At 42.0% G+C, this 24,827-nt stretch overlaps 1 protein-coding gene across 1 annotated transcript in view; it reads left to right on the forward strand.

Moving 5' to 3' along the window:
• Nucleotides 1-24,827, forward strand: part of LOC148538441 (apoptosis-inducing factor 3-like) — a 155,487-nt gene that overhangs the window by 23,984 nt on the left and 106,676 nt on the right. The window contains exons 2-6 of the mRNA XM_088454862.1: nucleotides 5,491-5,577; nucleotides 8,853-8,962; nucleotides 10,584-10,693; nucleotides 14,032-14,076; nucleotides 14,609-14,690. Of these exons, the coding sequence (XP_088310988.1) occupies nucleotides 5,516-5,577; nucleotides 8,853-8,962; nucleotides 10,584-10,693; nucleotides 14,032-14,076; nucleotides 14,609-14,690 (409 nt within the window). The 5' untranslated portion in view covers nucleotides 5,491-5,515. The remainder of the gene's footprint in view (nucleotides 1-5,490; nucleotides 5,578-8,852; nucleotides 8,963-10,583; nucleotides 10,694-14,031; nucleotides 14,077-14,608; nucleotides 14,691-24,827) is intronic.

Here is a 24,827-nt window from a genome sequence, read left to right on the forward strand (position 1 = left end):
GTCTATACGCCTTGTGTTTATAATCATTCGTAAGTTGGATCACAACCCCCCTCCCTTATCAGCTGGTTTCAATGATTATAGAGGAATCTGCTCTGAGTTCTTTGATTGCTTTTCTCTCTATAGAGTGTAAGGAATTTTTTTTCTTTCTTCATACAGATGCCCTTTAAACCTTCCAATGTACTCTGATAAAAACAATCAATATATGGACCTTTCTCTTTGAGAGGAAAAAATTCTGATCAGGGTTAAAACTTGCTCCTGATTTGACGTGAGTCATTATAGTTATAGATGGGGATTATAGCACTGGTTTCAAAAGAGGTGTTATTTTCTCCACTTAGATCCTCAAGATATTTAATGGCTAGGGAGTCAGAATCATCTAAAACAATATAGCCGGCAGACTCATTAATATGTTTTGTTTTTTTCTTTACAAAATATTTTTTGCGGCACAGAGTCCGTGTGAATCTATTCAGTTCTACAAATAAATCTAAAATGTTAGCTTCAGCTGATGGAGCAAAGGTTAAACCACGATTAAGTCATTTCAACTCAGAAGTGTTGAGTATATTTTTTAGATAGGTTAAAATTACCCTTCGAAGTGCCTACCATCTTTTTGTTTTTTTGTTTTCCTTCCCTCTTTCCTCTAAATTTTCTCTTGTTCTTTTTTGATATTTGTGACCTGGTGAGAGAGGCTGGTATGGATTTGGATTTTGGAATTTGTTTACATCCTGATGAGGGTCCTGTTCAAAAAAAAGAGGTGATGTTAAGGAGCCATTCCTGGTATGCGTGTTTCTATAATGAACTCTGGGTCTGGCTCCCAAATCTCTTGGTGGACTTCTATGATACTGATTCCTTCTATTTTCAGGATGATATTTGGGAGTGAGAGCCTTGGGTGGCTCTCTATGATCCTCTCTAAATGATGGTCTGTGTCTTTGTATATTCCGTTTATTTGAGACAAAATGATTTCTGTTAATTTTTCTAGGTGATTTATGAAATTCCGTATCACTAAATGTGTTTAATTTTTTGTATTGAAATTTCTTATTGTATGTACGGACACTGTTGGTTCTATAGTCTTCCAAATCTCTTTTAAATTTGTGATTTTTTTCTATCAAGAATCGATTTTCAAAAGCTTCAACCCTTTGATTCACTGAAGAATCTAAGAAAGGACTTATGATCCTTAAAGACTGTCATTTTGGATTTCAGTTCATCTATCTGTTTAGTCACATGATCAACTTTACTTTCTCTGTATTTGATAAGTAGTCTCATAAGAGACAGAGAACAGTTATCTAACATTTTTTCCCATTCTTCAATGAGATTAGGATCATCCCTAAATGACAGTGCTTTAAAGATCCTTAATCCTCTCGGAATCATATTTTTATCAACATATTTCTTTAAATTTACAGCATCCCACCAGTGTCGCATTTCTGTTTTTAATAGATTTTCCATATAAAAAAAGAGGCTTTCCATATCGGCCTGCTTTTCTGTTTGTTCATTAATTTGTTCTACATCTGAAATGGGTTCTGTATCATGCGAATAAGCCTTCCTTCTCAATAATCTATCAATGCAACAAGAAAAGTTGCTATTATCCATTCCTGCAGCCAGACTTAATAGCACTGTTGTGAAAAGCAAAAAAATAAAAGGAAGAATAAAGTCTGAGGCACTGGAGTGGATAGCAATCGAATGTAACAATTTGTTAATAAAGATGTAAACCAAGACTAGGATCTGAGGAATTTTCTCAGTCCAATTATATGAATTGATACACTAATAATGAGCAGCAGTTAAACCAATGGTGGCAAACCAATAAACATACAAGAAAGGAGAAAAACTAATAACCGCTCTCTTAATGGTGTGAAACAGCAGCAACGTGTGAATATCAATAAAAACAATGAATTTAATACAAATATATATAGACATATAAAAAACACATATTGACACAATTATTATACTAGGTATCACAATAAAAATGAGGTAATAAAGTTCCCATCTAATTAGGTGATGTCAGCTGGTTGCTAAACATTCTTTGTATTGAAATCACAGGAAAAAAACTCTTGGGATAGATTCTGATGTTAAAAAAATTGTATACATGAATATCCACAGTGTCTTGAAGGGAGGCAATCGGGAAGCCGACTGCCTAAATACCGGCAGCCGGCTTCCCGACTGTCATTTCCCGGCAAGGGTGAAATGCCGGGCGTCTAGATGTAGACGCCCGCATTTCCCCGACGCCGGGAGACCGGCGCCCGGCATCCCGATCGTAGGGATGCCGGGCGCCGCGAGCGGACAGCCGCGGGGGGGGAGGGTTAGGTTTAGGGCTCCGGGGGGGGACTTAGGGTTAGGCACCCCGCCGGGAGGGTTAGGGTTAGGCTAGGGGGAGGGAGGGTTAGGCACCCCCGGGGGGGGACTTAGGGTTAGGCACCCCCCCGGGGGACTCAGGTTTAGGCAGCGGGGAAGGGGGTGGTTAGGGTTAGGCACTTAGAGGGGGGATTAGGGTTAGGCACTTGGAGGGAAGTTAGGGTTAGGCACCCCTAAGGAGGGTTAGGGTTAGAGGGGTTAGGTTAGGTTAGTAAATACTTACCTATCCACGATCGGGATTTCCAGCGCTGTCGGGCTTCCGCTGCGTCGCACTCTGCTCCTGTCGGGCTGCCGCTGACGGGAATCGTCTATATTCCGTCTTAAATAATCCTAACCAATTGGCCACATCCGGCTAAGTGGATCAGTATATAGGAAGTTCACCAATGAATGTAATGATAACAATCCCGCAGAAAGAGTTTTGTAGATTGCCAGTGTCCACCCATGAGCTCCATCTTTCGGCTCCCGCAGTGGGTGATGGGAGAGATGTCTCTCCCATAGTGCAGAGCAGGCAGGGAGGACGGAGGAGCAGACAGCGGGGATTCAGGTAAGGGTTTTTTTTTTTGTGCGTGTGTCTTTGTCCTATATATGTAAAGAGCACAGGCACTGCATAGGGGGGCCACTACTGGGGGCACTGTATAAGAGGCACTGCATAGAGCGGACCACTACTGGGGACACTGTATAAGGGGCACTGCATAGGAGGGACCACTACTGGGGGCACTGTATAAGGGGCATTACTGGGAGCACTGCATAGGGGAGACCACTACTGGGGGCACTGTATATGGGAGACAACTACTGGGGGCACTGCATAGGGGGGACCACTACTGGGGGCACTGTATAAGGGGCACTGCTACAGGGGGCACTGCATAAGGGACATGGCTACTGGGGACATTGGATAATGGGCACTTATACAGTGGGCATTGCAAGAGGGGCACTACTACTACTACTTGGGCATTAAGGTGCATATGGAATGGAAAGGATGTTCCCAGAGTGACGAGAAACGGTGGTGTGTCATGTTGACACGCCCCATTTTAAAGTAGAGTGAATGTGACCACGACCACTCTTTACTTCAGGGGTAGGGGCTCCATTTATTAACCTGCCCTGGGCTCCAAATACCTTAGTTACGCTACTGGTTACCAGTAGCATACGTGGCATTGGTCAGCTGAAAGCCATAGTTATTCTATTGCTTTAGAGTATCCACAGTTACATTATTCCAGTTCCTCAGAAACTATACAGTAAGTTGCTCCAGTAGATAATTTTATTAATTTTGTGTTCTACATATATTCCAGTGAGAAGTTTGACATTCAAAACAATGTAATATATATGTCCACATAGGACAAATAGAACGGAGACTGGCCACTCATGGTCCAAAGTAGAATAACTACACTTAGGGCGAGATGTATTATTGTTTTAACGCAGCCTTAAACAGCGCTTACCGCAATGATGGAGTGTATCACGTATGTATAAATAAAGTTTTTGCAAAGAAACCCTTGTTGTCATCGCAAGCATGAAATTCCGCTGGAATATCGCGGCGTTTCGTTCTGCCACTGTCAGATGTGGAGGCTTCCGGGAGGTTGTATGTATCATAGGAGATAGCGCTTATTAAACAACGCCTCATTTTGGTCACGATATTTTCTACATAATATTAATTTTGAGGTGTTATTTGTACTAATTTAATGCCCCTGCTCCTAGCACACTTCACAGCACTGCACCCACTACCAGCACACACTACACTACACTGTACCTGCTCCCAGCACACACTACACTACACTGTACCCGCTCCCAGCACACACTAAACTACACTGTACCCGTTCCCAGCACACACTACACTACACTGTACCCGCTCCCAGCACACACTACACTACACTGCACCTGTTTCCAGCACACTACACTACACTGTACCCGCTCCTAGCACACACTACACTACCCTGTACCCGCTCCCAGCACACACTACGCTGTACCCGCTCCTAGCACACACTACACTACACTGTACCCGCTCCCAGCACACACTACACTGTACTCGCTCCTAGCACACACTACACTACGCTGCACCCGTTCCCAGCACACACTACACTACACTGCACCTGTTTCCAGCACACACTACACTACACTGTACCCGCTCCTAGCACACACTACACTACACTGCACCCGTTCCCAGCACACACTACACTACACTGTACCCGCTTCCAGCACACAGTACACTACACTGTACCCGTTCCCAGCACACACTACACTACACTGTACCCGCTCCCAGCACACAGTACACTACACTGTACCCGTTCCCAGCACACACTACACTACACTGCACCCGTTCCCAGCACACACTACACTACACTGTACCCGCTCCCAGCACACACTACGCTGCACCCGTTCCCAGCACACACTACACTACACTGTACCCGTTCCCAGCACACACTACACTACACTGCACCCGTTCCCAGCACACACTACACTACACTGTACCTGCTCCCAGTACATACTACACAACTGCGCATGCCGACGTGAAAAGACAACTGTGCGCATGCGGGTGGGACATCGCGTTGACATCCTGTCACCGCAACGTTACAGCTTTGTTAAAATAATAATACATTACGGCAAAGTTCTAGACATGGATTAACCTGTTTGCGGCGAACTATACTCGGAAAAAATAAACTTTTTTAGCGATCAATAATACATCTCGCCCTTATTGCTTAGAAAAATAAATACTATCCTGCAAATAGATTACTGTTGGTAAGCTGATTGAAGTAAAATGCTACTGTGCCTTTCGGTGTAACCTTGCTACTTCATTTGAAATTTTCTTTCTATTCTTTAAAAAAAATGGTATAATATACTTTCTACGTTATATTTCCAAAACATCAGAGTTCAGTGTACGTACGAACAGTCATGAAAATCCAAAGTGGTTTAAGATATCAATAGTAATTAACAGAAATATAAAAAATGCTGACATCTACCCTGAGTTGGCCCCGTTAGATTCCTGTGTTAAATCACTCAATTATTCAACATACTTAAAGCGAGTGCTTAGTATTTATATCTACGCGCTGTTATTTTTCATTTGTTATGTGACCTTTATATTTGTCTTGCTAGCATAAAGAGAATTTCACAGTTTATTATGGTAATTTCATGTTTATTCCTCCGTCCAACACCATACTACAGGTATACTCGTTGTTCGTGAACCACTATGAGTGGAAACGAGATAATTACCCAGGAGCTATGCAAGGAGTCAGAGATGAAAGATGGCGAGTAAGTACTATATCAGTAAGAAGATGACAGCCTAATGCTTATTGGGGGATATGGGAAGAGGCTTTGGATTATGTTATTTTAGTTTTAGGAGCCACAAATACATTTTAATATTTACACATGGTGACACAATAGGTATGAGAACCCTGTCAGTAACGTCTGCTGTATTTGTTTCTGCCTAGAGAGCAAAATTAAATTGAGAACATGTTCAACCTATTTTTTTCCACTCATTTTGAATATTTTACAAAACGTTTAATATATGTGTGGTGTTAGTTTTATTAATTTTTTTTTGTGTTGTTTGGAGTTGTTTTCTTTTTGAGAAAGAGGTGTTACTTTGTTGTTGCTTTTTTTTTCAATATAATTTATAAGCCTTTAGAATAGCAATATGTTTGTCCAAACGATTGTTTTTAGTTCTTTTACTTTGTGAGTTCCCAACACAGCATAATCTCTATCCCTCTCTCTGTAAAATTGTTCTGCTTTGTGGAAACCTTTCAATTTTAAAGTGTGTCCTCTTGTTATAATATTTTTAGTCTCTTTAAATGACTGCGTTCTTAATTTGATATATATGATAATTTTTAGAGTTAACTTTGGGCCTGATTCATTACGGATCACTATTGCAATCGCAGCTCCGTAATCGCGCGCAGGTCTGCTGCGAAAATATGCTAATGAATGCTATCGCAATGCCTTCACTCTGCCAGCATAGAGACGCCCACTGCCTCCCACTACCGCTATCTCACATCCGTAATACCTTGCAGTCATGCGTATACATCGGTAACATTAACATCGTCTCCTCACGTGGTATTACATCAGAACTGACCTCGTTGCATGCAGTAAGCTGCGTATGCCGTTGCAGTGGCTAATTTATGCACACCCATGTAGCGGCGTTCAAACGGACAGGCACGCCTGCGTTTCTCCGACCACTCCCCCGTCACCACCCCGAAATGCTGACTACCTGTCACTCACTCTGCGATGGCTTACCGTGCTCTGCGTAATTGCAGTGCGATTGCAGTGTAGCCTTCGTGCCTTGCGATGCATGCGCAGTACGTAACTATCGGCCAACTGCGTGCGCTGTTGCAGTTGCGATCGATAATGAGTCAGGCCCTCTGTCTCTTCTCTCCTAAATGTTATGCACAGCTCTATGTTATGTAGCATTTTAGTAGCCTGTCTTATTCTTTTCTATTTTATTAATATCATTTTGGAGATCGAGCCCCAAGAATTATGCACAGTGCTTATAAAGAGGCGAATTACCGTTCCCTTTCCTGTTACTAATATCTCTTCCTGTATGAGCTAGTATTCTACTGGCTTTACTAATGCTTGTCTATACTTCTTACTCGCCTTCAAATGAGCTAAAACGCAGCTCCAAGTAATATCAGTTAATACACCAGATGTTTCCCTCAGGTACTTCACTGGCTACGAGTTCTGAGCTATGCACTTTATTCATGTTTGTGTCTAAACGTGTTAGTGTATGTTTAGAGCCATTTAGACCAGCTTTATAGGTTTCCGGTTTTTTATCTTCCTCTGTTTGGGTTGATTTATTTTTCTGATATGCAGTTTTCTAAGCAATGTCACTTCCTTGGAGACTATAGTTTATTATTTCCCACTGTTCCTGCACTCCACCTCTCAGTTCCCACCCTGTCAGAGATTTACATATCTGATTTTTCATTTGACTAAAATCAGTCTTTCTAGATCTTATTTATTAAATTGTGGTGCACACTTTTCTATTGCCTCTTATTGCAGCAAAATAAATTACCATGATTTGCTAAGATAATATCACAGAGGCAGCTGAGTGATCCTTAGCATTACTGCCTGTCAGTGGTAAGTCAGTTTATCTCAATAGTGCCAAGATCGTGGTAAGGGTGTCGTCTCCAGGAGTCAATGGTTGCACTTGTCATTTAGCTGCCAAGTAGTAGTACACCAGTCCAGGGCCTTGGTACCAGTAACCACAGATAGTTTCAGGGCCGGATTCAAGTTTGTGGGGGCCCCAGGGCAACTAAGTTGCAGGGGCCCCCTTCAAGCCACACAGAGCCTACCCTCCCCCCCCCAACAGCCACACAGAGCCCACCAACCCCCTGACACACCCTTTATCAGCCTCTCACAGATGATCTGGCAATCTAGGCTGCTAATTAGCTTCTGTGTACTAGACAGAAGCTAAAAACCAGGGCATAGACATTTCCCCTTGTCAACCTTTACAGTGTTTTAGTCACATATCCCCCCCTCCTGTTTCGACCTGTGGAACGGAACACTTATAGCCCATAGCAACCAATCAACCTCTATCTATCATTTTATAGAACATACTTGATAAATGCTAGCTTTGAAGATGATTGGTTGCTAGAGGCAGTTACTTCACTTTTCCACGCCACTATTTCCCCCATAGTGAGAAGCCTTAACTGTCACAAAAGCACCAGAGTTCATAATAGGCACCTAAGGGGGATATATATGAAACATTCGAAAGAGGACAAGTGGAGAAGTTCACTCTAGCAACCAATAAGCTTCTAGTTATCATTTTATAGACTGTACTTGATAAATGACAGCTAGAAGCTGATTGGTTGCTATGGTAAACTTCATCTGCCCTCTTTAGAAGATTTGATACATCTCCCCCTTAATCTTTTGCTTTGGCGATTTAATGCTGATTGTATATTGAACCAAACTGACCAATGGATACTAAGCCCCAAGTACCCTATAGACACATTTGACACTGCACCTACATTTGTGAGAACTAAATCTAGGATTACTTCCTTGCGCGCTGGTTCACAAAACGATTGCTTGAGAGACGGAAGTGGCCAGAATCCAGAATGTCATTGTACTGTGGCCGATTTCCCACTTCACCTAATTATCTCCTCACTTGGTATTATCATGAAAGTGATTCCATCTATCTATCCAATTCCCCATGTGTAGGCATTCTATCTCACCAGCTTCTGGAGTTACCCAAATGCACTCAGTCCTGCAGTGCCCTGTATTGCAGTGCCTTGTATTGCAGTACCCTGTATTGCAGTGCCTTGTATTTCAGTGTTCTGTATTGCAGTACCCTGTATTGCAGTGCCTTGTATTTCAGTGTTCTGTATTACAGTGCCTTGTATTTCAGTGTTCTGTATTGCAGTGCCTTGTATTTCAGTGTTCTGCAGTGCCTTTTACCTTACCCCACAGCCTCTTTCCAACAGACATCGGGATATTGCAATGAGCACCCTCTTTCTTTTCTTTGACCAGTATCTAGGCCCTACAGGGAAATAGCGTAATGTAATCTGCAATGTCTTTCTATGCTTGTTTTTGTTTGCTTGCAGGATGAAGGAGTTTGACATACAGGGACACTCTGTCCTGTTAGTGAAGAGTAACGGGAAATTTAGTGCAGTGGGAAACAAGTGTTCTCACTATGGTGCACCTCTAAGTAAAGGTATGATTTTTTATATGTCTACTGATACTTATGTGATAATGGTTCTGATTTAGAGTTGTACGCAAACCCAATGGTCTGCGTACAACTCCAATGTTTGAAGTTCTGCGCATGTGTAGGATCTGTATTGCTTGCTCATTTGCAGCCTAATTGACTGGCAGAGTCCCAGAAAACGTGGGCGTATCGGCCCCGTTTTCTGGGCATGCTGAAGTCAGCTTTACTGCGTGCAATCTCTGGCCATCCTGAGTAACCTGAAGGTTACTCATATGACTGATGGTCACACAGAGTGATCCGATGCTGCTTCCTCAGATGCAGCTATGGATCACAGAAGCCATTAGGAGGCGATTATTTACACAAGACGACTCATGCGGCATTAACATATTTTAGCATCGCTGCTGCATCCAAAGACGCTAATAGCGTACAACTCTGAATCCAGCTCAATGTCCTGTAAACTGTATTGGAACCTAGTGATGTCATCAATTATTGTTAAACCGATCAGCGGATAATTGTATGATCGACGTGATAATTATATAATGTGTATGCAGGAGTGTTAGCCGATAAACGGCTTCAAGCGCTCCTGCAATGATCACATCGGGTCTTTCCCGGCCTCCTGATCCCGTTGAAGACCACTGAAGACAGCACACACTTAGCTAAAAATTGCTCAGTGTATATAGTGCACTCCGATCCTATACTCAGCATTAGTCAGTTCTAAAGCCATCACTTTACCAGCTATAAAACTTGGCTATTTCACCCACTTAACAACTAGTATGTGTGACACATCTTCCTATTTGCTGGTTAAACGATAATCATTTTTTTATTTTTTTTTATTTGTCAGGATATCGGAGGCATTTTATATTGTTTTGTCTTTCTTTTGGTATTGTATTTAAGTTCTAATGGTTATTTTTAGTTTAACCTTGTATTTTCTTTTTCTTAAATTGTCCTCTAGTAGGTCAGAGTAGACCTTTGGGAGATACTACCAAAATATTTCATTGCATTTATTTAATCACCAGCATTATATGGAATGCTATGCAGACATATAATGTCTGCATAGCATTCCAGAGCGCACTGTCGGGAATTGTTCATACTTCTTTCTGACCATCTAAGCTGCTCCTTTGTGTTTTGTCTTCGTCTGGATCACCAATGCTAGAGCGTATATGAATAGGTTGAATTTGATGGACTTTTGTTATTTTGTTCAACCTGCTAACTATGAAAACTTTATGCAAAGTTGAAAGCACTGTTTGAGGTCACTGAAGAATAGGCAGCCGGCTCAGCCCTTGGCAGGGCTGGTGGCTGATACGATGTGACAGCTTTGATTTGCACTGCGACCTGGCTGCTGATGTTTGGACCTGGAAGGGAGGTATTGGTAGTACAGACTACTTGAGGCAGCATGTTTGCCCTTTAAACAGAGCTGTATTAAAACTTCCTTTGAAACAAGGAGCTTTAATATTACCTGCAGTAGACTGTTCAGAAAAGCTGTAGATTGGCCCCTTTGAGCCTTCGGTCCCCTGTACTGTGTCCCTCTTTTAGCCCCCAGCAATAATTTGAATAAATAAGCCTCTTGGTTGTTTATGATAACAAATGTGTGGCTACTGATAACTGAGTGTGATTGCTCTCGGCAATGCAGGGGTTCTGGCAGGTGACAGAGTCCGTTGCCCCTGGCATGGCGCCTGCTTCAATGTAAAGACCGGGGACATAGAAGAATACCCTGGGTTGGACAGCCTAACGTGCTTCAAGGTAATGTGTGTCTACTGTTTATATAACATTGTGTATTGATGCATTAGAGGTTTGGTGAGTGTACAATGATCAAGTGCTCCTGTAACCCACTGGTGCTTATGAATCCTGTAAGGTCCCACTTCATTCAGTCACTATTGTAAACCATGCAAGGGGCACCCCAGTATTTTCTTCATACATATCCTTGTTAATAGAGAACAGTGAAATAAAAAATTATGTTTTGTAGTGTAGTTCTGGTACCTCAAGGGTCCTCTAGACTGTGCACCCATGTACTGCTTTCTTACAGTGGAAGGCCCAGGGATTTGGAGAGAGGGTTAGTCACTTAGGTTGATCTAAATATTTACAGAAGATATCGTCATGATTTCAGGAAGTAGCAGATAGAGCAAATACCAAATGACCAAGTAATCTGTCATTACATGCGCACTAAATTATATGCTCAACCAATGAAGTGGATTAGAAGGTTCTGCTTCCCTTCCCAAAAAGGTACATATATAAATCTTGATACCACTCCAAATAGGCCCTCAAATATAAACCATACAGGAAACATACATTCGAACACCTTTGCTGTGTATTTATAAAAGTGTGTGTCCCACCACCTGTATAGTGGTAAAGCTTTAAAGTCTTACTCTGTTTTGACATCAGAGTAGTACAGCATTGTTAAACAATTCTTCCACTCTAATAAATGGATACAATACAAAGGAATATATACTTCTGCACATATTACATACTGATATTTGTGGTGACTCCGTATTTTATGATCATTGATATTATTTGACTCTAAAACGGGGGTGCTGCCATTCAACAAATGAATACTATGATATTCACAAAAAGAGGGAAAGCAAAAGTTTGTCCTTTTATTTGGCGCACATATAGAGAAATTTATAAAATTTTTTATTCTTTATTAGTAAGCATTAAAAAGTTCCAATTGGAACAGGTTCCAGCAAAATAGAGGTTAAAAAGTAAGATAAAGCCTAATTGTGTGACTATTAGTAATGAAAATGTGAAAATAAATTCACATAAAAAACCCTGCCGTGTGGATTTTATTTCTTATTAATGATATTATAGATAGCTATGCTCTATTAAGACAAGTGCTATTCTTAAATAGCTCTGTGTTTATTGATTAGGGACAAAGTATCTGTCATAGATCCCTTGGTATCAAGATATTCCTATTCCTAATTGTTACTGTGTTGTATGATACCTTATCTCAGTACAGTTCTGACTGAGTTCCAGTATACAATCTCATATAATTTGTTGTTGCATTAAGCAACAATATTGTCAGTTGCAAGTTATACACATACTTCAATGAGAGTTGTTATGTATAGGGATAATATGCAGAAATGGAATACACGTAATAAACATGCCGCTAATAAGGCGAATGTTACTTTGACATGACTGTCATTACTGCATTCTATGTCTGACTCAAAAAAAATAATTTATATATATATATAATGTCTGGTATATTTAATTCCAATCAATATATAGTGTTGGCAAAAATATCTCTCATTACAATTATAATCAGACCTTAATATACATATAGCTCATGCAGATTTTAGGGCAATATTGTTGATAACCGCTATTTGTACTGAGCACTCAGTATCATTTATACAAGGTATTGTCCTGTGACTGGCCATATAACCTATGTACAATGACGTCCTGTGACTAGATAGATAACAGAATTAGCATCTGTTATGCCTCTTAAATTTTATAGGCTTATATTAATCTGGTCTTAGTATAAATAAATAGGAGCATCATGTGGTTGTTTACAGCATTGTATTTTGCAACATTGCTGCCGATCACAGCTGTTTCTATCAACATAAATAAATAGGCTCTGTGAATTAAATGTCCTGTAACTGGACATGTGTTAAAATATTGTTCAATTATGAGGCAATATTACCACGAACGGCTGTTAGTGCAAAGCACTCAAATCACACACATGGAGGGGAATTCAATATGAAACGTAAACTTCGCTGTCGAAGTTTACGTTTCATATCGGAGCTTTTACCTGGGATAAAGTATCGGGCGCGAGCCCGCTTATCCCCGTATTCAATATGAAACTAACGAAAACGGTAGCCTGCGAAGTGGGATTTGCGTAAGGTTACGAAATTTTCCTTAAAAAAATTTGTAAAAACATGGGGGATCACTATGGGTACCCCCGTTTTAGCCTGTAATTGAAAGTCGGGGATTTAAATAGCCGCAGCAGGTGTTTTTTCCCGACATTGAAGAAGTGTTGCAGAAGAGCACTTATGTTACCCCATCAAATTTGGGGTACATGAAAATGGGTACTAGCATATTTTTATGTCCCTAAAGTAAGTTTTTTAAAATTCTGCAATTGTGCACCTGCCGCATACTTGCAGAATAGCCCTGAACCTATTTCCCTATTGTTAAACAATTTTTTCCCATTTTTTTTTTTTCACCCCAATTTTTAAATACATTTTTTAGGGTGTCCCTACTTTTTAAAAAAACTTTTTTTGACACAGTTCTTTTTTAAATGTCATTCCCAGGGGTGCAGGCTATTTTTTTTAAGCCTGCACCCCTAAACCCCAATTCTGCACTTTTTTTCGACACCTATTCAATGGTGAAAAGTTATCCCCGTTTTTTATCAAAGACTTTTCGAACCTGCGAAAAGTCTTTGAAATTGAATACGGTGTAAAACTAAAACCTGCGATAATGACGTCATAGGTGCGATATTAACGCAAAAACTGAGTTTTCGCTCCCATATTGACATTCACCACCTGATAATGCTCAGTAACACAAATATTAGTACTGTTGTAAACATTGGCCGACACGATAATCAACTAGCTAAGCAGAGAAACTTGTGAGTACCATAAAACATTTACAAACTTCATATACTGGTAGCTTGATAGTGAGAATACTTATTGCACATGATGATATGACAAGCATTACCAGAGTATTATTTATCAAGCCTTTTTTTTTTTATAGAATTATGTTTCTGTATAATTCTTCTTTTTTATTTTTGCTAATTATTTTTATTGAATACTAACACAAAATACAGTTAGCATAGCATGTCATAATAAAAAATAAAATAAGAACAATGAAACAAAGCATAGCATATACAACTCAGCAGAGCAAGTATGACATAGTCTGGATCATAAACAGATCATATCAATCGGTTAGTATTTTCTAAATATAAAAAAAATCTAAAAGTTTCTGCATAATGCTATGCATTGTTGCTATGCATTGTTGCTATGTACTAATAGCCTAATGTAGGAAATTCACAGAAATCTTCAGGTTCCACAACTGAATCTTCTTTGGGGAAATACGTAACAAGTGTGTTTTGCTTTCATTTTTTAAATATCACACTTTTTTCTTTTACCCACCAGGTGGATGTGTCGAATGGCAGTGTCCGTATTGTCACCAGTAAAAAGGTAACTAATAATACTTTTACAGGTTGAGTCTCCCATATCCAAATATTCCGAAATACGGAATATTCCGAAATACGGAATTTTGTTGGCATGACTCAGATAATGAAACCTTTTGATTTTTAATGGTTCAATGTACACAAACTTTTTCTAAGGCACAAATTATTAAAAATATTGTATAAAATTACTTTCAGGCTGTGTGTATAAGGTGTAGATGAAACATAAATGAATTTCATTTCTGTACACAAACTTTGTTTGAGCCACAAAATTTTTGAAAATATTGTATAAAATGACCTGCAGGCTGTGTGTGTATAAGGTGTATATAACACATAAATGCATTCTGTGTGTATATTTGGGACCTATTCCCAATATATTTCATTATGGTATGCAATTATTCCAAAATACGGAATATTCCATTATCCAAAATACCCCTGGTCCCAAGCATTTTGGATATATGAGACTCAACCTGTACTGGAATTTCATTCCTACAGTGTCATTAAAGCCATCTAATGCCTCCTTGACTGTCTTTTATTTGTAGGCACTAGAGAGCATTAAAAGAGTAAAGGCCATGAGTGGCCAGTCTGCCAGCAACAGGAGTACTGTAGCAATTATCGGAACTGGTAAATATGACTGCACAAATCATAGGGCGTGATTTGCTGGTTTTAACTACTTCATGGCCAAGTACTTTTTTTATCCTTTTTTTAAAATATGATTTTGTTTGCATCTTTATTTTGTGTTAATGCTAATTAATTTTTCAAGGTTTCATATATTTGGAAAAGACAATAAAAGAATCCCTCTTGGCGCAGTATTAATAATAAGAAAATATTTTTTTAACAAAATTGATCAAACAATATATAAAATAAAGACAAAAAAGGTGTGTTACTTAGAACAGTATGTTAGGATAGAATATACTTTTTATTATGCAAGTATATACGTTTCTCCAAATGATGAAATGAGTGTGTACATGAATGCAATGGACTCAGGGCCTGATTCAGAGCCGGACGCTCTTTCAGAGCGCTCGCTCTGAATCAGGGCGGCATTTTTTTTTTTTGTGAGCCGGCCTCCTGGCAGCTCGCTAAGCTGTGGGTGACCACCCACAGCTTTTGCGAGCGGACAGGTGATGGTCGCGACCATTGGGCTTGCGACGAGACCCTTGTGGTAGGGTCTCGTCCATCGCAAAGCCCCAGTGAGCTTCCGGCTCTAATATAGCCGGAAGCTCACTACTGAGGCCGCCCCCAAAAGGCAGGCGTTCCTTTGGGAACGCCTCTGTTTGGCCAGCCACCCCCCCTGCCCGCCTCCAAAACGGGGCGAGCTGTCAATCAAAATCGACAGCCGCCCTGTTTTGGTGCGAGACCTGTAGCGACAGAGCGCCCGTCGCTGGCCGGGTCTCGTGCATGTGCACGCCGGAGCTGGCTCCAAGGTGCGCATGCACAGTGAGGGACCATCAACCCGCTTGCGAGCGCTGTGCACGCGCAAGCGGGTCTGAATCAGGCCCTCATTCTACAAGAAAATTCAAATAGTTTATTTACTCATTGATTTAAAATAATGACACAATATTTATTTAAAATGATAACAATAATTTATATGGTATGTATTAATTATATCTATGTAAAATATATGCTTAAATAGTAATCATGATAAATTAACCATTTAAAACATTTAAGTGAAATGTTACTCAATATTAAATTGGAACTAAAAGGATGGTGTTAAAAAGTTATACACCAGTATATTCTTCAATTTCTTAATAGTAAGTGGTCTGTGCTCAGCAATGTATATAGTCAGTATTTGAGCCCTGTAGACGAGCTTGCGTACAATCATCCATAGATTACTTCAGGTTGTGATCTGTATAAAAATGTAGAGTGGGAATGCTGATATGTTGAAATATGCGATAGATCATGTACCCACTCTTTTCAGTACTTACAGGTGTGTCCAATGCTTAAAATGGTCCTAGAGAGGTGGTGGAACTCACCCCCCTAGCCACTCTACCCCCCGCCCCCTCCCTTGGGGGTGCCACACCCCTAGCCCCTCCCCTTCTTATATATTATATATATTAGTAAAAGGACTCTGCCCGCCCTCCTCCCCCTGTGCTCTGCTCCATCTGCCTCCCACTTCTCTGCACCATCCCTTCACACACAGCATCAAGCAGAAATATGATGGCATTATATTTATGCAATGACCATATAGCCAGGCCAATCAGAGAATACATCACTAAGGGGTCTATTCATCATCCCTTAATTTCTATAAAAGTTAACATTTTTCCCTACTTTTGTAAAAATGAAGGCTCAGGGCTATTCATTAAGCATTGAACACAGGAGATATCATTAATATTTCCTGGTTACAATTCTCCCCCATTAATTTCCACAGTCCCCATACATTAATATGGGGACGTAGAAATTATGGAATTCATCAAGTTCCGAAAAAAGCATTTTTTTCGGAACTTGTGAGTGATACTGTACGCCACCCTGAGATGGCGTACAGCATCCGATACCATGCACAAGCTGCCGTTTAGACTGCAGCTTATGCAGCAGAGGGATCTTTTCAGATCCCTCCAGCTGTATCTACTTACCTTCGGCGTCTCTGGCTGTCACTGGTTCCCTCAGAGCAGCGGAGCCGGGGCGAGCTTGTGCTGCAGGCAGGGGGACCGGAGGAAGCTTTCGTGGCAGAGGGGGCAGGGGAAAGAATGATTAATTACAGGTGGAGGTGGGAGAACTTAAGGAGGAGGAGCAGCAGCGGGATCACTGACACCGGAGGGTGCGGGGGGGGTCGTGTGGCCGTGGGAGGGAGCTACTGACACCGGCGGCTGTGGGGGGGGGGGGCTTACTGACACCGGCGTCCATGGGGAAGGGGTAAGGGGGGCCAACACAATCACCAGCGGCCGCAGGGGGGGGAGCCGGGGCCGGGACGAACACCAGTGGCCTTGGGAGGGCGGGTTCTGGGGCGGTCACCTTGGGGGTTGCTGGGGGTTGGAGGTGGTTAATTGACAGTGGTGAGGAGAGCAGGGGACATACAGTGAGGCATCTACAATTCTGGGGGGGTCGGGTGGAAGGCAGCGGCGGAATAGAGAGGGGGAGGGGGGCAGACGCAGTCAGGGAATCCTTATGGATACCTCAGCTGTAGGGGGGAAAGTATCACTTTTCCGAAAAGCTGACTCCGCAAAAAGAGCATCTTTTCAGAAGTGATAGGCCAGGAGGCATGATGAATACCTCCTTTTAGTTTTTTAAACTCGCAGAGAGTTTAAAACATAATGATCACTGGTAATAATTATGTAATTATGAATAGACCCCTAAATGATATAAGGAGACAAAGCAGATTTAAAAAAACTTTCTGGAAGTTGTGACAGAACACTCAAAGCAAAACCTGTACCCACAATCAAAGGCACGTATGAGGAGCTCCCAGCGTGCACTGGGAGGTGTATTATCTCCTCATATATCACTGCAGACCCCTCTCCTCTATATAATAGTACCACATAACAGTGTTGCTGAGAGCTGTATTATACACTCCTCATATATATAACTGTGCAGTCCCCTTTCCTGAAAATGATAATACAACATATCAGTATGTGCTGGAAGGTGATGATTAAAACCGTCTCCCTTAACTACACCAATCCGAGTCAGAGGGTAACTTGTCTTTCTGCATTCCCATCATTTTTGGTGCTCAGCATCTGTTCACTGCTCCCATGCAGTGTGGTCAGGGCCAGTTCTAGACCAAGGAGAGCTCAAGGCAAAAAGACCCTTCGGCACTCCCCTTAAAATGTTTTGTTTAAATCTACACTGTTTTTTGTATTAAATAAAAATATACCTTACCTATACGGTGGTTTCTCTGCAACGGGGAACCTCTGAAGAAATTGATCCTCTCTGGGCAGACTCTGGGCCTGTTTGTGTTGGAATATAACCTGCATCAGCCAGACTCGTGTTCCCTATGTCCTGTCCAGCCTCCTGTGTCACTCTAGCCTTGTGCCCCCAGTGTCTCTCCAGCCTCCATCCCCATGTCACTCCAGCCCACTTTGTCACTCCAGCCTCCTTCCCCTTGTGTTAATCCAGCCTCGTGCTCCCTGTGTCACTCTAATCTCATGCCCCTGTGTCCGATCCAGCCCCCTTGTGTCACTCAAGCCTCCTGCCACCTGTCTGTCCAGCTTTGTGCCCTATGTCTCCCCAGCCTTCTGCCCTCTGTGCACACCACCCCCCTGCTCCATATGTCATTCCAACCTCCTGCTTCATGTCCGCTCCAGCCCCGTGTCTTTCCAGCCACATGCCCCTTGTGTCACTCAAGCCTTGTGCCCCGTGTCACTTCCAGCCTTCTGTCACCTATCTTTCCATCATTATGCCGCATGTCTCTCCACTGCCTTATGCTACGTGTCACTTCAACCTCCTGCTCCCTGTGTCACCACCATTCTCTTGTGTCCCCCCCATCCTCCTTCCACATGTGTCTCTCCTGCCACTGCCCCCCCCCCATATGTCACTCCAGCCTCCTGGCCACTGTCCATTCCAGACTCCTATATCCCTTCCAGCCTCCTGTGCCCCTTGCAGCCTCTTGTGTTCTCTCCTGCCTCTTGTGTCACTTGAAGACCACCCCCCCCTCCAATTTACCTTATTTTTTAACAGCCTACCTGCTCCTCTTCCTTATGCTCCTGGCCATGTGATTGTGTGCTGGCAGCTCCTCCAGATTCGGCTCTTCTCAGGCACAGAAACATTCATACCGTGTGCGGTGTAACCAATAGGAGGCAGAGATCGGGACAGGTCCGGAAGCAGAAGTTGCTGCTAGACTTCTGTCTGGGCAGGCGGAACGATAGCCACACTGGCGGAAAGTCACAGCTGCTACAGTCTCCGAGTGCTGTGGCCGGATAAGATGGGCCAGAGGAAATACAACTGACGGAACGCAGTACCACCCCGTTCCGGCCCACTTTAACCCCTGGATGTGTCCACATACATCTAACCTCCTTAAACAGCCCTTTTACGTAGCCACTCCATACTGTGTCTCGACTCGGTAGCGCCAAGCGTCTTTTCATGCAACTTTTTCCCTTAAAATGCATCTTGGGTCTGATTCAGCATGGATCACAAGCCTGCGATCGCACACAACCGGCCGATGTTTGCATTCTGCGCATGCATATGCATCGCAGTGTGCGTGCGCGAACCGGCCGCTGAAGTGAGCATGCAGTGTCTTCACATATAGATTGACAGGAAGTGTCCATTTGTGGGTGGTCTGAGAAATGCAGGCGTCCCTATGTGTTTGAATGACGTTACAGGGGCGTGCATATTTAAGCCCCTGCGTCGGCATGCGCTGCATGAGTACTCACTGTGTGCAGGAAGTTTAGCAGGTTGTGAGTGAAGGTCAGGTCAACCACAACTGTGCATATGGGTCTGATGGTTCTCGATGTTACCGATGTTTTCGCAGTCTTGCTAACTAATGTGGACGTAGGTAAAGGTAAGCGCACAAGATGCAGACGCCCAGCACTACATAATGCGGCCCGCATTATGTAGTGCTGGGCGTCTGCATCTTGTGCTGCGGCAGCAGTGCAGTCGCATTAATTTGCATAATATCGCATCGGCCGGATGCGTGCGAACACAGGCTTGCGATCCGTGCTGAATCAGGCCCCTTATTCGCGAATATGATGCACGGCTCATGCTGATTAAAATGATATCGGTATGCCAATATTCTGTGTGCGACTGCGGCTGTATTTGGATGCGAAATGCTACGTTACAGTGTCACAGCCACTGACTGTAACCACAGCCACTGACACGGTAACATAGCATTTTGCATGCAGATACAGCCGTAGTCGCACACAGAATATAGGCATGCCGCATACCATTTTAATCAGTATAAGTTGAATGAAAAGACACTCAGCACTACCAAATCGCACAGCGCACATGCGTTATGTGTAACGCGCCTTGTAGCACACGGAGGATAGATCTATGTGGACACGTTTGTACATGTACCAGGCAAGGGTCTTTGGAAAGTTTATTGAGATTGAGTGATATCTAGGGACTCGGGTATATGGAACAGAGGTAGAATGTTACGAAATATGGTGCAATAATAGTGCAGTATTCTAAATTTCATATTTTTTTGTCTCAGAACATAACTTAATCCACATACACTAAAAGAAATGTAAAACAACTTGTCTGCAGTAATGGTAGAATTAGTCCACTCCTTGTAACTACGACAACTGCATCCACAATTCCAGAACACATGGAATACTATATAGAGAGAGGCAGGTACTAAATCACCTGTACATCTTATACAGGAAACTCACTCTCCTAACTTTACGAGTTTACTTGTTTCATCAGTGTAGGCATGGGGGGGGGGGGGGGGATTAATGTGCTGTTTGCTGAAAATATAGGTGTTTAACTACCTGAACCATACAGCTCCTTATTGGCCCTGTTTATGCAATAGAGATAAACAGCATTCAACTTGGATCGCAAATCGCAATCACACGTTGCGAAAAAATGCAAATGAATGCAATACTATACCAAGACGCCCACCAGCTTATAAAGCCGCCCACTTCCCATTACATACATCTGCAAGTCAGCGAAAACATTGGTAACATCGAGTAACATCGGACCCATACGCAGAGTTGTGGTTGAGCTTGACTTAACTCACAACCTGCGAAGCTTCCTGTCACTAGGGCTTAATTATGCACGTCCCTGTAACAGCGTTGTAAACTCACAGGCACGTCTGCGTTCCTTCGACCACTCCCCCTCTCCACTCCCAAACAGCACTTGCTGTCAATCAATTCTCTCTACCACTGCGTATTCGCTGCGTTCGCATTCGCAATCGCAGCGGGCAGTTCAGTCATGAGCACTGCGTTGCATATGGATGCGCAGACCACAAACATCGACCAGGTACTTGCAAAAGCAGATCTGCGATCCAAGCTGAATGAGGCCCTATACTCCTAGCGATCTGCACATGCACAGTATAAATGGAGGCCCTGTGAGCATCCAGAACACAGTATGCTATTTTGAAAATCCCTGGTGCACGTGTGGTACCTCTAGTGTCTGGGTGTCACACATGCACACTGGATGGTACATCAATGCAAATCTGTGAAATAATGAGCACATAAGCACCGGTATAGACTTTTATGCCTACTGTTTGTTCTGTCTGGTAAAAGGCAATGGCTTCGCTGATTGTTAAATTATACCTTTTATTGATTCTTATAAAATACTAGCATTTTCCCCCAGCTTTGCTTGCGTGGATGTTTGTTAGGAACTAATTTGACAAAGACAGTAGTAGCATCTAATATTGTGATGTATATTTTCAATTGTAGACATTGATCACAAAATGTCTTTGTAAACAATATTTGCAGTTTTTCCTTAAGGGATTCACACAAAAAGATGCTTCTTGGTGCGCCATCCACTGGATTGGCATGTATAATGCAACTTCATGAGTCAAGATAAGCTGCCTGATTAGTGCTTAATATATAGTTGGGTTTCCTGGCAAAATAGATCTTGAGATATATGTACCTATGTATTTATATAAGCATACATATATAACTTTGCATTCAGGGTGTGCAATATATGTATATATTGTGTACATATTTATATATATATATTATATACATATAGTCATTTTAGACTTGAGCCTGTGCAAATTCCGATAAAAAAAAAATGTTTGTCCCCATAGTTCATAAACAGTCCCTAAAAGTATATTTGTACCTAAAAAAAATATATTTATATACATCTAGTCATTTTTGGCTTGAGGAGACTGCACGTGCCAAGTGTCAAGCATCTGGTTTTTCCTTTATTGCTCTAATCCCTGATGGCACATTGAGATAATACAGTAAATTTCTCCCCAAAAAAAAATTATATGTACAGACACAACCATTAGAACATTATTATAAGTATATAGATTTGACAATACCAAGTGAAATACATATAAAAAAACAGCAATTAGATTGTAAAAATGAAAGAAATTGATTACAATTAAACAAAGTGTGCTTGTTTTATACACACTGCATCTTTACTTAACATATAGGGCCAAATGTAATAGGATGAAAGTTTAGAAAATGTGACAGTGTAGCAGTAAACTCTCACACTATTACATTGATCGAGTTGTATATTCAAAATGGGAAAACATGTGGATGAGAGTTTAAATCGTGAGAGTTTTTTGAGTCTGAAAAACATGTGAGTTTGCATGTTCTCAGGCTTTATTACATTGGCCGAGTTTAAAAAGTGTCTTCTCTCACATTTTCTAAACTCTCACCCTATTACATTTGGCCCATAGTCTTAAGAATGTAACTTATTTTTAGAAATTTATCTTATCAGAGGCCACCTGATAATACAGTATGTGTGCTTAAAAATATAGCAAGACTCATTGCTAATTCCACCCTTAGGGCTCAATCCTCTTAGGTGCAAGTTTGCGAATGCGAGTTTGTTTCATGAAACACACATACATCACACAAACATGTATACAGAAATGCGAGATCCAATTAGAAATGGCATTTTGTGGTAGTCCTGGCGAGGTTGTGTGACTTTACTACACAATGTGACCTGGGAGCAGTGCATGAGAAAGTGGAGGAAACCATCCTGGACCCCAAAAATGTTACAGCTAAGATAGCAGGACCACATAGAAGACTGTTAGTGGTCATAAGGAAAGTACTGGGTGTTTTTTTTTTTAAAAGTGTCAAATGGCTGATTTTTGCACTTTTTATTGGATAAAAAATGTATGGTTGAAAAATAATAGCCTGCAAGTGTTTCATGTTTCTCATCAAATGAAAGTCTTTCCAGCATTATGGGGTACAGACAAAGGGGCATATTCAATTAGGAGTGAAAAGTCAGTTTCTGCGGAAAAGTTTTGCCGGTGATGTCATTTCACCAGGCGAAAACTTATCCCCGTATTCAACTCCAAAGACTTTTCACCTGTGCGGAAAGCTGTCGAAAAAAAGTGCAGAATTGGGGTTTTGGGATTCAAACTTGCGGGAACCACCCTGCACCCTTGGGACATCCCCCCAATGGTAAACTGTGTCAAAAAAAGTTTTAAAAATTCTTAAGAACACCCCAAAAAATTACTTTGAAAAAGGGGGCGAAAAAGTACAAAGTTGGTGGACAAACTTAAAAACTAGTGAAATAGACTCCAGGGGGGTCCCCAAGTATGCCCCATGGTGTTTTTAAGTTTGCAGGTGGTTGCGGCAGGTGTATTTTTTTTTTATTCTTAAAACTTAATTTTAGCAACTTTAAAATATGCTAGCATCCATTTTCATGTACCCTAAATTTGCAGGCAGTAGTTATTTTCTGCAAAAAACACTGCTAAATGCTATTCTTCACCACTTTTGAAAACACGCTAAATGGCAGTTATTGAGCTCATTTAAGTACCCCAAATACCTTCAGCAGGCCTATTCGGCGGGGATCTATAGTGATCCCCATTGTCAGTGCATCTTTTAGGGGGTGCCAGACTGATTTTCCCAAATCTGACAGCACTTTTCGCCAGGTCCGAATTTCTCGGGTCCTGTTTTCGATGATTTCTAATTGAATTCGGGGATAAGCGGGGACGAGCGCGATACTTTTCTGCATGGAAAACCAGCGATGTCGGCGAAAACTCCGGCATGCAAAAAGTACGGGACTTTTCGCACCTAATTGAATATGCTCCAAAATGTCTGTATAGTAATTTTTCAGTGTTTTATACAAGTTTGTAAAAAGTTTGAATAAACACTTTTACCTCTCATCTGCAAGTTCAAACTCTCCCATCAATACATCACCTCCACATACCTGTCCCACATTATTTACATCTTCACATACCTGCCCCACACCATTTACATCTCCACATACCTGTCCCACATTATTTTTACACCTCCACATACCTGCCCCACATCATTTACATCTTCACATACCTGCCCCACATCATTTACATCTTCACATACCTGCCCCACATCATTTACATCTTCACATACCTGCCCCACATCATTTACATATCCACATACCTGTCGCACATCATTTACACCTCCACATACCTGTCCCACATCATTTACACCTCCACATACCTGTCTCACATCATTTACACCTCCACATACCTGTCCCACATCATTTACACCTCCACATATCTCTCCCCCATCGTTTACACCTCCACATACCTGTCTCACATCATTTACACCTCCACATACCTGTCTCACATCATTTACACTTCCACATTCCTCTCCCCCATCGTTTACACCTCCACATACCTGTCCCACATCATTTACATCTCCACATACCTGTCCCACATCATTTAAAGCTCCACATACCTGTCCCACATAATTTATACCTCTACATACTAGTCCTACATAATTTACACTTCCACATACCTGTCCCCACATCATTTACATCTCCACATACCTGCCCCACATCATTTACACTTCTATATACCTGTCCCACATCATTTATACCTCCACATACCTGTCCCCACATCATTTACACCCCACATACCTGTCCCCACATCATTTATACCTCCACATACCTGCCCCACATCATTTACACTTCCACATACCTATGTCACATAAGTTACACCTCCACATACATGCCCCACATCATTTACACCTCCACATACCTGTCCTACGTCAAGTCTGCCCCATATTGCTTCACGTTTCACAGCCAAGTACTTTGGGATTAAACATCCTGCACACCGCATACAGCGCCTGTTGCCGGTCCAGGCTGCAGAGATCCGGATTCTTCGTCTGATAAGCTAAGAAACCCCAGCGGCTGAACAGACGCGCCCACGAGTGCACTCGTACCCTGAACATCCGGCGACTCAGAGCATTAGAACTGGAGTTAAGGTAGTAAATTGCTGAGGCATTA

The sequence above is a fragment of the Taudactylus pleione genome, unplaced genomic scaffold (assembly GCF_031769625.1).
Source record: "Taudactylus pleione unplaced genomic scaffold, aTauple2 ptg000040l, whole genome shotgun sequence".
Lineage (NCBI taxonomy): Eukaryota > Metazoa > Chordata > Amphibia > Anura > Myobatrachidae > Taudactylus > Taudactylus pleione.